Source organism: Onychostoma macrolepis, chromosome 09 (genome assembly GCF_012432095.1).
Source record: "Onychostoma macrolepis isolate SWU-2019 chromosome 09, ASM1243209v1, whole genome shotgun sequence".
Classification (NCBI taxonomy): Eukaryota; Metazoa; Chordata; class Actinopteri; order Cypriniformes; family Cyprinidae; genus Onychostoma; species Onychostoma macrolepis.
The window spans coordinates 34,091,277-34,103,745 of record NC_081163.1 but is presented as its reverse complement, the minus strand read 5'-3'; the positions used below and the strand labels follow the sequence as shown (position 1 = coordinate 34,103,745).

At 39.4% G+C, this 12,469-nt stretch overlaps 1 protein-coding gene across 1 annotated transcript in view; it reads left to right on the top strand.

The window, feature by feature from the left end:
- Window positions 1-12,037, top strand: part of bmpr2b (bone morphogenetic protein receptor, type II b (serine/threonine kinase)) — a 75,736-nt gene extending 63,699 nt beyond the window's left edge. The window contains exons 8-13 of the mRNA XM_058786186.1: window positions 1,255-1,415; window positions 1,584-1,732; window positions 3,343-3,478; window positions 3,718-3,890; window positions 5,678-6,990; window positions 8,798-12,037. Coding sequence (XP_058642169.1) covers window positions 1,255-1,415; window positions 1,584-1,732; window positions 3,343-3,478; window positions 3,718-3,890; window positions 5,678-6,990; window positions 8,798-9,090 — 2,225 coding nt within the window. The 3' untranslated portion in view covers window positions 9,091-12,037. The remainder of the gene's footprint in view (window positions 1-1,254; window positions 1,416-1,583; window positions 1,733-3,342; window positions 3,479-3,717; window positions 3,891-5,677; window positions 6,991-8,797) is intronic.
- The last annotated feature ends 432 nt before the right edge of the window (window positions 12,038-12,469 follow it).

The window sequence follows — 12,469 nt, the reverse complement described above, 5'->3', positions numbered from 1 at the left end:
CACGGAAACTGGTATTCGGCATGAAAACTAATTGAGTCTTTGGCTTGGCCTTAAAGGGCCAGCGTGCGGTGCGAAAGAGATAACACTTGGCTAATTTGTGTGTCGCGCTCCTCGTGTTTCTCTGGGTGCTGCTGGAGCGCCGCCAGAGGTCTGCAGACAATCTGCAGCTCATCAGACCTCAAGTTTATTTGCCACTCGGCTGTCTCTGACCCTACCCTCATTACCAACTGTTCTCAGAGCAGCCGTTCACCAGCTCCCTGCGTATGTCGTCATTACGAGCTGATCTCCGTACCATCGTGCTTCAGATTGCTCAGCCGCTGCCCTCGTTACTGGCTGAACTTTAGAGCCAGACAGGCAGCATGCGTGCGGGGGGGGGGAAGGACTGGGAGAGAGGGCATTCATCCTGAAACTATTACTCACATCATGTGCTTCTCTCAGCGGCCTCTGCTGGCTGTGTTGTGCAAGTGGTTTGCAATGTGTCTCAAAAACAATGTGACCCTGGAGCACAAAACCAGTCGGAAGTCACACACAGGTATATTTGTCACGATAGCCAACCAATACAATCAAAATGATAGATTTTTCTTTTATGCCAAAAATTATTAGGATATTAAGTAAAGGTCATGTTCCATGAATGTATTTTGTAAATTTCCTACAGTAAATATATCAAAACTTAATTTTTCAAAAACTTCATTTGGACAACTTTAAAGGCGATTTTCTCAATATTTAGATTTTTTTGCACCCTCAGATTGCAGATTTTCAAATAGTATCTCGACCAAATATTGTCCGATCCTAACAAACCATACATCGGTGGAAAGCTTATTTATGTAATTTTCAAAAAAGTTACCCTTATGACTGCTTTTGTGGTCCAGGGTTGCTTAAAAGAGTTAAATCACTTTTAACATTCACTAATTTATTTAATTTGTCCGCTAACGACCAGTTTATAGGCTTAAAATACAATTTAAACCTTTGGTGTTGGTAAGACTTTTAAAAAATTTAAAATAAGTGACCCTAAGAGATTAATTTACAAAAAAAAACCTAAAAACTTTCCGACCTTAATCTAAGCTTGCGTTTGATCAAAAATACAGTAAAAACAGTGAAATATTATTGCAGTTCATAATAACGGCTTTCTATTTTAATCTATTTTAAAATCTTTCTGTGATGGCAAAGCTGAATTTTCAACATCCAGTCTTTAGGCTCACTGTCTGTGACTCCAGAGTTACTCAAAACTCTTTTAACATGATCTTTCTGTTACAGATGTGTATAAACCTGCCATTTCACACCGAGATCTAAACAGCCGTAATGTTCTGGTGAAGAACGACGGCACGTGTGTGATCAGTGACTTTGGCCTGTCCATGAAACTGACGGGAAATCGCCTCGTACGGCCCGGTGAAGAGGAAAACGCTGCCATCAGTGAGGTCAGCCCATAAGCACTTGCTTGACTGGAATATTACAGCAGTGTATTATTGTTAGTGCACGTGACCCAGTTATGGTCGTGTTGGTAGTTGGAGGTGTCCTGAATTGCTGATCCAGACCCCACCATAAGAGCACGTTTCCCTTCACACCTGTACTGCTCTGCTGTCTAGGTGGGCACAATCCGCTACATGGCGCCGGAGGTGCTGGAGGGAGCGGTGAACCTCAGGGACTGCGAGTCGGCTTTGAAACAGGTGGACATGTACGCCATCGGCCTCATCTACTGGGAGACCTTCATGAGATGCACTGACCTTTTTCCAGGTGAGGACCAGAGCTCTGCACAAACAACAGCAAGGATGTAGATATACTGCTGGCTGCAGCATGTGACGTCAGCTAGTTTCAGTGTTGTTAAAATTACGTTAAGACAAAATCATTGTCTTAACTATTTTTGTTTTGTAAATAAGAATGTCTGAAAAAGATACTAAGCCCTTTTTAATGCCTTTTTAATATTTTAAATAAAAACATTTGTAAATAGTGTTTTGTCTTGTTTTAAGCATACAGTAAATATAACTATTTATATATGTGTGTGAAAATAATGTTCTAAAATTTTATTTATTTATTATTCTAAAATTTTCTAAAATTCAATTTTTCATTTAGTGCTGTCAAACGATTAATCGCGATTAATCACATCCAAAATAAAAGTTTTTGTTTACATAAAATATGTAAGTGTACTGTGTATATTTATGTGTGTGTGTGTATATATATATATATATATATATATATATATATATATATATATATATATATATATATATATATATATATATATATATATATATATATATATATATATATATATATATATATACATACACACATACTGTATATATTTTGAAAACATTTACATGTATTTACATGTACATATTTTTATATATAAATATTATTTAATATATAAACATAACATATTTTTCTTAAATATATACATGCATGTGTTTGTACATACATACATACATACATACATAATAAATATACACAGTACTCATACATATATTATGTAAACAAAAACGTTTATTTTGGATGCGATTAATTGCGATTAATCGTTTGACAGCACTATTTTCTATACATGTATAACTCAAATAACAACTTTCTATTTTAAAATTACATTTATTCCTGTGATGGCTAAGATGAATTTATGATCCTTCAGAAATCATTCTAATATGATGATTTTGTGTTAAAGAAGCATTTTTTTAATGTACATTTTTATTAGTTTTTATAAATGACAGCTTCAAGTTTCCATGGTATAAGCAGGATAATCTATGGCTAGGTTTGCATTAGATGTTTTTTATGCACAACAAGCAGGCAAGAACCTCCCGACACAAAGCGCCTCCACCTTTTTATTAAATGAAAGATGTAAAATATAACCTTTTATAGCACAAAATGATTGTTCTCCTCACTCGGAGACTTATGGATTATGCATACTAGGAACATTGCTCACAGTAGGAAGTCCGATTGTAATTGTCTTGATATTTTTCATTGAAAGAGGATTTTTTTTTTTTGCAAAAGCAGTGCTTTGTTGATGGTAGCGGAGATGCTTTGGGGTTTGGGCTGAATTTAGAGGTGAAACCTCTGTAGAGAGTAACAGCATCCTCTCAGAGAAGTTATTTCTTACTTCATCCCTGTCAAAATAATTGGCCGTCTGATTGGTGGGTATCTTGTTGAGCATCTTGACCCATCCCTAGGCTCAATCCCTTAGTTCCATAACAACTAGGCTCTACACCACTGGGTTACAACAAAGCCTGTGCTGTGTCCTGCTCATTATAGTCATGAAATATGAGTGTGCCTCATCTCATTGAGAATTTTTCAGTTAATTCTGGTGAGTGCAGGCGTATGGAGGTCTCTACTGACTGACTTTCCTTTGTTTTTTTTTTGAAGGGAGGCAGTGCCAGATTACCAGATGGCCTTCCAGGCCGAGGCAGGGAACCACCCCTCCTTTGAGGACATGCAGGTGCTGGTGTCCAGAGAGAAACAGAGACCCAAGTTCCCAGAAGCCTGGAAGGAGAACAGCCTGGTGAGTAACTGAGACAATCTCATTCTGTTCTTGTGATAGGAAGTGGTCAGATTATTGCTGCAAGATCATTAGTGGTCTTTTCGGTACAGTGTGTTTACAACAGAATCTCAAGTGATTTCAAACATGATGAAATCGAACATGGTGAGCACATAACAATGTACTGGCAACCACCCACAAACGTAACAGCAGTAATTTTATTATCTGTGTGTTTTTGACACATTCACTCTCCTCGCTCCCAGGCCGTGCGCTCTCTGAAGGAGACTATGGAGGATTGCTGGGATCAGGATGCAGAGGCTCGTCTGACAGCGCAGTGTGCAGAAGAGCGTATGGCAGAACTGCTGCTGATCTGGGAAAGAAACAAACCCGTCAGCCCCACCATCAATCCCATGAGCACAGCGCTGCAGAACGAGAGGTCTGACCACACCTCACACACTCTCACAGTCACTCCTGACCGGCTCATGAATAAATGAGGGGGACTTGTGCTTATTACACACTTAATTGTTCTTGACTGGGCTTTTTGTCATTTGACTTTTTTTATTTATTTTATTTTTTTATTTATTTTTTTTGCCATGCTCTCGGCCTTTTCTAAATAATGTAAAGGAGCTGTAAGCAATTTATCATTGAAACTTTGCCTGATGTCTTACACATTTTACTGAATTAGGTGCACTGAAACAAAATATATTACTCACAGCAAAATCTTTAAACCAATAAATGTGAAGTATAAAAAAATCTAAAATATTTTAAAATAAATATACATTATAATTCATAGACAATGCAGCTGGGTATAAGTGAAATTTACTGTAATTTTTACTGATACTTTTCTTTTTTACAAAATAGTATCATAAATAATAATATACAAAATATTACAAAATGAGGGTCATTTATTCTTTAGAGGTATGAACTTGCCTATGTAAGGTATGAACATAATAAATAAATATATAAATAAATAAATAAATACTTAGGATTATTACTGTCAGCCAGACTAAAAATAATATAATAAATAATAATATACAGAATATGACATAAGGGTCATTTATTTTTTAGGGTATATGTAAGATATAAACATAATTCGTAAAATATAATATTATAATAATGTTGTTATATTAAAAAAATGCTTTTTTATTTGGTTAATAGTAGGGGTGTAAAGGTACACAAATATGACGGTTCGGTACGTACCTCGATTTTAACGCCACGGTTTAAAAACTTTTTTTTTTCTTTTTTTAATTAACAGTGCTTTACTGAACAAGTTGCTCTTTCTTTAAATACATTCAGTTATAGTTAAAATTTTCTTAGTGATAAAAATCTACCTCAGCTTATGCTTAAAACTATAGGGAGCCCTTTTACATTATAAGGTTACACAACTAAGGCCTAACAACTTAACCCAAATTTAAATTTAATTACTATTTATTTTTAAATAGATGATCAACACTCAACTTTACAAAAAAAAAAAAAAAAAAATTTCTAGGTTATTTGTTAAAATATATTCAATTACACACTGGCTGTCATAGCATTTTCATAACAGATTAATTTAAACATATATTAAATAATTAAGTTTAACAGGTTTAGTAAAACACAATGAGTATATGGTGTAATATTTCGTGAAATGCTCCTCTCAGACTTAATTTCTCTAGTGAACTAACGAGCTGTGGACACTGATGATTTGCTGAGGTAAATGAAATGCTACGTGACATTTTATTTCCACGCTGTTTTGTTGATGTCTTTCCGCGGTTGAAACACTGATTGAGCCATAAGGCATGAGTTGTTCAGTCATGTTTATTCACATTAAAACTAGTAGTACAGAGGAAGGATGAAGTCTGCGGTGCGTCACGGCTCAGACACGGGAACCGGAGCTGATCGCGGCCGCTCGAGTCAATGTTTGTGTTGGGTTTATACCAGCACATCTCTGAACCGTCCCAGAAGCGGCTCTCCAAGGCGTTTATACAGTGAACTGTCATGCCACAAAGACTGTCAAAACGTCATTTATTATTTGAATTTCTTGAGAGTACTGTTTGCTGTACTGTCAGCCAGCAAATATAACATAATAAACCCCTTCAGGGTCATTCTTGATGGGCTCCTGATCACCCTGTCAGGGTTTATTTCGTGATAATGACCTGTACATTTTCTGATATTTACAGCACCTTTAATTAAATGGACCATCTGTTCTCCGTTTTGACCCTTGTTCTCTGTCTGTTCTTGTAGGAATCTCACCCACAGTCGCAGGGCTCCCAAGGTGGGCTCTTATCCAGATTACTCTTCATCCTCTTACATCGAGGATCATGAGGGCATGGTGAAGAACCTCCCAGGCGACGTCTCCACGTCTGGCACGTCCTCTGTGGGTGGCATGGGCGTGAGCGGCATCAGCGGCGGCGTAGCGGTGACAGGAGAGAAGAACAGAAACTCTATCAACTACGAGAGACAGCAGGCTCAGGCTCAAGCTCGGCTGCCAAGTCCAGAGACCAGCGGCACGAGTCTGTCCGCCACAACCACTACAACGGGCCTCACGCCCAGCACCATCATGACCACCATCTCTGAGTCAGGCCACTCAGAGGAGGCTGGAGCCGGGGGAAGTGTACCAGTGTGCCTTCAGCTCACAGAAGAGGACCTGGAGACCACCAAACTGGACCCCAAGGAGGTGGACAAGAACCTGAAAGAAAGCTCTGATGAGAACCTGATGGAGCATTCGCAGAAGCAGTTCAGCGCTCCTGACCCGCTCAGCTCGGGCAGCTCCAGCCTCTTGTACCCGTTGATCAAACTGGCCGCAGAAGTGACTGGAGGATCAGCAACTGGCAGCCAGGCCGATTTCGGGGTGGGCGGCAGTGGAATGGGCGACACTCCTACAGCCATGTTCCCTCTTCCCAAACAGCAGAATCTCCCCAAGCGGCCCACCAGCTTGCCCCTCAACACCAAAAATTCTGGCAGGGAGTCCTCGTCGTCACGGTTGAAGTTTGGCAAGCACAAGTCCAACCTGAAGCAGGTGGAGACGGGCGTAGCCAAGATGAACACTGTAGTGGCAGTCGAGCCACACTTGGTTACCGTCACTAACAACGGGCCCAGTGTCCGTAGTGGTGTTGGAGTGGTCGTTGTTAATGGATATGGTGGGGGCAGTGGCGCCAGCTCCTCTGATGCGTTTGGGAACACCAACCCAGTCGGGCCGCAGGGTGACGGCGGTGCACCTCTTCTCCAGAGCCAGCTGAGTGGAGAAGACAGCCGCCTCAACATCAACATCAACTCCAGTCCCGATGAACACGAGCCCCTGTTGAGGAGAGAGCAGCCAGCGGCACGCGATCACTCCGGTCGCACCAACTCCAATAACAACAACAGCAACATCCACACAACCGCCACGATTCGTACCTTAGCTCCTGTAGACGCCCAGATGGAGACATCAACCTGCCCTCCGGGGGCACCAGATGGAAGGGATGATCGGGTTCCTCTGAGACCGCATAAGCCCAGGAGACCTGAGCGGCCAAACTCGCTGGACCTGTCAGCAACTTCCCAGGATTCTTCTCTTCTGGGTAAGATCGGTTTTAGTTTGGACCTGAAGTCACTAGGTTTTGGAATGCGAGAAATGCCTCCTACCTAGATAACGTTATAAGGTGTCATAGGTGCTCTCCAATGCAAATGCTGTTCCAAAATATTCAGCAAGGATGCATTTAAATTGATCAAAAGTACAGTAAAGACATTTGTAATTTCACAAATGTATGACCCTAGACCACAAAACCAGTCAAAGAGGTCAGTTATTGAGATTTATACATCTGAAAGCTGAATAAATAAGCTTTTTATTGATGTATGGTTTGTTAGGATCGGACAATATTTGACCGAGATGCAACTATTTGAAGATGTGGAATCTGAGGGTGCAAAAAAATCTAAATATCGAGAAAATCGCCTTTAAAGTTGTCCAAATTTAGTTCTTAGCGATGCATATTACAAATCAAAAATTAAGTTTTGATATATTTAGTAGGAAATTTACAAAATATCTTCATGGAACATGATTTTTACTTTTTATTTTTGGCATAAAAGAAAAATCGATAATTTTGACCCATGCAGTGTGTTGCTGGCTATTGCTACAAATGTGCTACTTATGACTGCTTTTGTGCTCCAGGGTCACATTTTTATTTCAAATAAATTGCTGTTCTTCAGAACATCTGTTCATCACATTGATAATCGTAATAGATCTTTCTTTAGCACCATATTAGCATGATTTCTGAAGAATCATGTGACACTGAAGACTGGAGTAATGATGCAGTGCAGCCTTAGTGAGCATAAGATAGTAACATTAAAAAAACCTTGCTGACCCAAACATTTATTTGATCAAACGTACATTAAAAAAGCAGTAATATTTTGAACTATTGTTACAATTTAAAATAACTGCTCAAGTTTAATTGTTGATGTCTCTTTTGATCAATTTAATGCATGTTTTCTAAATAAAAGTATTAATTTCTTTAGAAACTTTACTGACCCCAAACATTTGCACAATGCGTTAATGTTGTTCATATAGGTTAAATCAGAACATGCTAATTTAAGTTTTCCTTTTTATGTGCTAAATTATTGAAATTCACCATGAATTATATGTAATATAGATTAGTTGAGCCGACCCGTGTTGTTATGAGTTTGGAGAGCGTCTCAGACCGTCCCTGATGAACGGCGTCCCCAGAAGCAGGGTGGAGGAGCCGGTGTGCGTGTCAGCCTGGCTGCAAACAATAACCACCCAAAAAAAGACGCCAGGCTGTTTTCCCATCTGAGCTCACTATATCCTGCTTTGCCCAGATAATCAAGAGCACACCTCCTCAAAAGCTAAACGTTTCGTATAAAAAAAAAAGAAAGAAAAAAAGATGAGTGGCTAGTCATACTTTCTCTCCCACTCTCCTGCTCTTTGTGGTGGAGTGTTTAGATGTTGAGAAGGAAGGAAATTCCACTGGATTGATAAGAATCCAGAAAACGTTTGGCCTCGGTTGGCAGCGTGATGCTAACAGACAGATGCGAGCGTGATGACGCGTCCGTCGCTGTTACCCCTGGAGTAGACGCTAAACAGGAAGATGAAAAAAACAAGTCACGCTGCCCACGTGTTTACATTGTGCACGCGGAGACATGAACCGCTCGAACCCGGTGATTCAGTCTGGAGCGCACACTGAGAGAGTTAGTGTGGGAAAGGTCAACCACAAATTTGAGTGTGCTGAAATACTACTCTCTTGTGCTTCACTGGGCGGGATGTTTGGAGCAGCTCTGCTTGTGTTCCCAATAGACGCATTGCAACACACACAACTGTTTTTCATTGTCGTATCAAGGATGTTTGTTTAAACGTGACCTCCTTTTCTGTTTTAGATGAGGTCGATTCACATGAGGGAAAGGCCGGATCGGCCGAGAAGATTAAGAAGCGTGTGAAGACACCTTATTCTTTGAAAAGGTGGCGTCCTTCTACATGGGTCGTCTCTACAGAAACGCTGGACGGAGAGGTGAACAACAACGGGCTCAGCCAGCAGACGGGGACGGCAGCGACTAGAGGTGCTCACCCAAGTTCTGGCCAATCGAAATCCAGCATCGCTGTGTTCCTGGTCAGCGGTGGAACGGCGACCGCCACTCTAACCTCTGACCCACCAGATATGACCCGCCTGTGAACTCGCATCTCCGAGCCCAGATCAGACTTTTTAACACAGGAGGGGTTCGTCAATGCTATCGTGCTCCAAGAACTGATCCAGCTGATGACCGAAAAACGTTTTTGGAAAGCAGACTCTTGAAGGGACGTAATTTGGCAAGCACTTAACTTGTTTTGAAGAAACCGCTTTAAACCGAACCCAGCTATGCAGCAACATTGGCATAAAATGCTTCCATTTGTTCTTGTTGTTTCGTTTTCAATTGTTTTTATGGTTGTTCTTTCATGTGTTGCACTTTTTTTTTGTAAGTAATCTTAATCACAAACCCTCCGACCATGTTCAAGACTGGTCTTAAAACTGAAAAACGTAAATGACAATGTGTTGATTTAACAATCATAGTAAATTAGGCGAAATTCAAATCATGTCCATCTAAAGAAAAGAAAAAAAGAAAAAAAAAACAAAGACGGGGTTGACTGCAACTCTAATACCGTTTAACCTACAGTACATTCATATGTTTTATATTTGTTGTACGTATCTGTGTACTCAGTTTTTTTTGTACAATATTTTGAAATGTGCAATAGACTTTAGCTTTGAGGTGCTCCATAAGACAATTTCATTTTGCTATGTGTTTTATGCGGCTTTTGTTTGTTTCTTGTCTTTAGTTTAATATCTAGAAGCACTGCACTTAGCAGTGGCAAACCTGTGTCCGTTCGGCCACCCCGACTGCAAACATCGAAAAGTCGTATAAATGACAATCCTACACCTTTTCACCAATCCCATCACTCGTGAAAAGGGAAGTGAACCGAAAATCATGGGGTGTTTGCTTTAATTATGGGAAGTTTATAACGGACGGCTTCTCACAAGCTTCAACGAGGACAGTAGGTTGTTTCTGTTACACTACAAGTCAGGCATCAACCTGGACTGTTTGCTGGAAATCATGCTTTCTGAAGACACTGAATAATCAAGTCCCTCTCTGCACATGCTCAGTGCAGTTTTACCTCTGTGAGAGTGTATGTAAATGTGTATGTATGGGTCTACTTCTGCTTTACTGAGCTCCTCGGATCACCGCTGAAAAGGCATCAGTCAAACAATACTTTCCCCTTCCCATCTCTGCCAGGACAGTGGATGTTGCTCCACGTGCTTCAGAAGGCAAACACACACACATACGTACATACGCCATGCACAAAATATATACAGTATGTACAGACTGAAGCTCACAGCTACTATAGTTTGGTTTTAGCCTCTGTTAAAATAAGCTGACATGATAGTGTACAATAAGAAACCGTGATTTTATCCATTTTAGCTGTTTCTGAAGTTATTTTTTTTCTCTTTATTTTTTTAAATGTTTAATTTATGTAGTACCCTGGGCCATCTTCATTCTCTGGGTTTATTATTCTCATGAAATCGAATCGGTAAGTTGTTTATAATCATGTAAATTTATCTTATTTCAATGAAACTTTCAATCAAATACATCAGAAGTGCATGTAGTTTTACCCTTCGTTTTCGTACAATCGAGGAGGGATTTACATTTTTTTTTTTTTTTTTTTGGTGCCACTAGAAATACAGTAATGTTTAAGTGCCGCATCCTCATTTTGAAATCATCTACGCTTTGAGAGCAGTTGATGTTTTTACCAGCCATAACATGGGCCTCGTTTTTTTTTTTGCCTTTTGTGGAAATCTATGGACACGAGCCATTCAAATAATTACATAGTGATGAGGAAAATTCCCTCGTATAGCAAGGCCAGGAAAAATTAAGATTGCACACGTTTTATCAGAGAACCCTTATTGTGCTCGTATGCGTTTTCCATAATGAGTGGGGATTAACCATGATTTGGCACAAGCCAGCATTATCTTTGGACTTTGTCCATTCCAGAATGGGGAACTTTCAAAAAGTCATCTGATTTTTCCCTTCCACTGGCTTTTACCGTCGGAAAACAAGACGATACAGTGCAGTTTAGTTTCTCACGCCCTCTTTTCTGAACCAATCAGCGCTTCAGTCTGACTTTTGTATATGTTTGTAATATAGGCTAACCTCTGTGGTGTAAATATATACGGTGCATTTGTATGCACATATACAGACTCTTCATCTGTTGCTTTGGGACCAAGAACAACGCTAAATCACTGTGAGATTTATCTGAAGATAAACACAGTAACGTCAGACTGTTCGGTGAATGCTGGAGAAGATTGTGAACTGAAATGAGGAATAATAGCCTAATAAGAGTCAAAACAAACCTCCAGTGCTAATTTGACTAAAATGAACACACGTTTATGATTTAGACCAAAGCGTTGAAGCTAAAACGTTGTTGAAGCCGAGTCATTGGAGGTGTAGTTTGTTCACGAGGACTGTCCATCTGCTACATGTTAATAATGCAAGATGTTTACACCAGAGCCTTTGTCCAGTTTTACAGCACACTGTTGAATACCGAATCATTTACAGATACTACATGCCTTGTTTATTCCTGAAGCAGGCCTTGAGAAGTCAGACTTTTTTTTAATTCAGTCAAGTTGCAGGAATGTTTTAACTAAACCAAGTTGTACTCTTGAGTTTAAAATGAATCCGTTACTGTAACCTACATTGATTGGAACTCCTTACAAAATGATAGATTGCTGATAATGTGTCCCCTAAAACACAAACTTTGAGTATCGGCTGTATTTTGGGGTGCGTATGATCGAGTGAATGAAGGGTCTGTGTTGACAAGCTGCTGTTTTTCTTTTTAATTTTGAGTTCATTTTGAAGCTGAAATATTCATTTGGCCCCTGCATAGATGGATGTTCAAAAAAAAAAAAAAAAAGACACTGACATGTTTTCTATTACAGCTTGTAAAGTAAGCACTTTGAGAAAAAGAACAAATGATAACTCATGCTTTTAGTCTATTCAGAAAATGTTTTAAAATGCCATTTAGAAAATAAAGCTTGCTGTACAACCCTGCATTACTCAGTTGATTAAAGATTATATTAATGAAAACCTGTATATGATGTTTGCTTGTTATTTGTTTCCTTTTAACTGGTAGAAAATGTTTAACTTCTGGGATCGTTTATAAACTACTTACACTGAAGTTTCATTTTATTAAATGGCCACATGAGGGTGGTAAAGGCAACCACAATATCAGGACCAAAAGAGTAACAGTTTCCATTCAAGTAACAGTGCAAATCATTTAGATAAAAGTTTAACTTTGCTGTGTGCGCGCATGTAATGATTTTAATCTGGTGTCTAAACACACACACACACACACACACACATACATAACTAACATGGTATTAGTGAGCACGTGGGACTTACTCATCTTAAAGAAAAGAACTAGCATTTTCAACAACAACAAAAAAAAGGTTCAGAACACGGAGTGAAAGCTGAATGAAAACATGCAAACAACTTATTTTCACAACTTATCTTCACAATGAATCA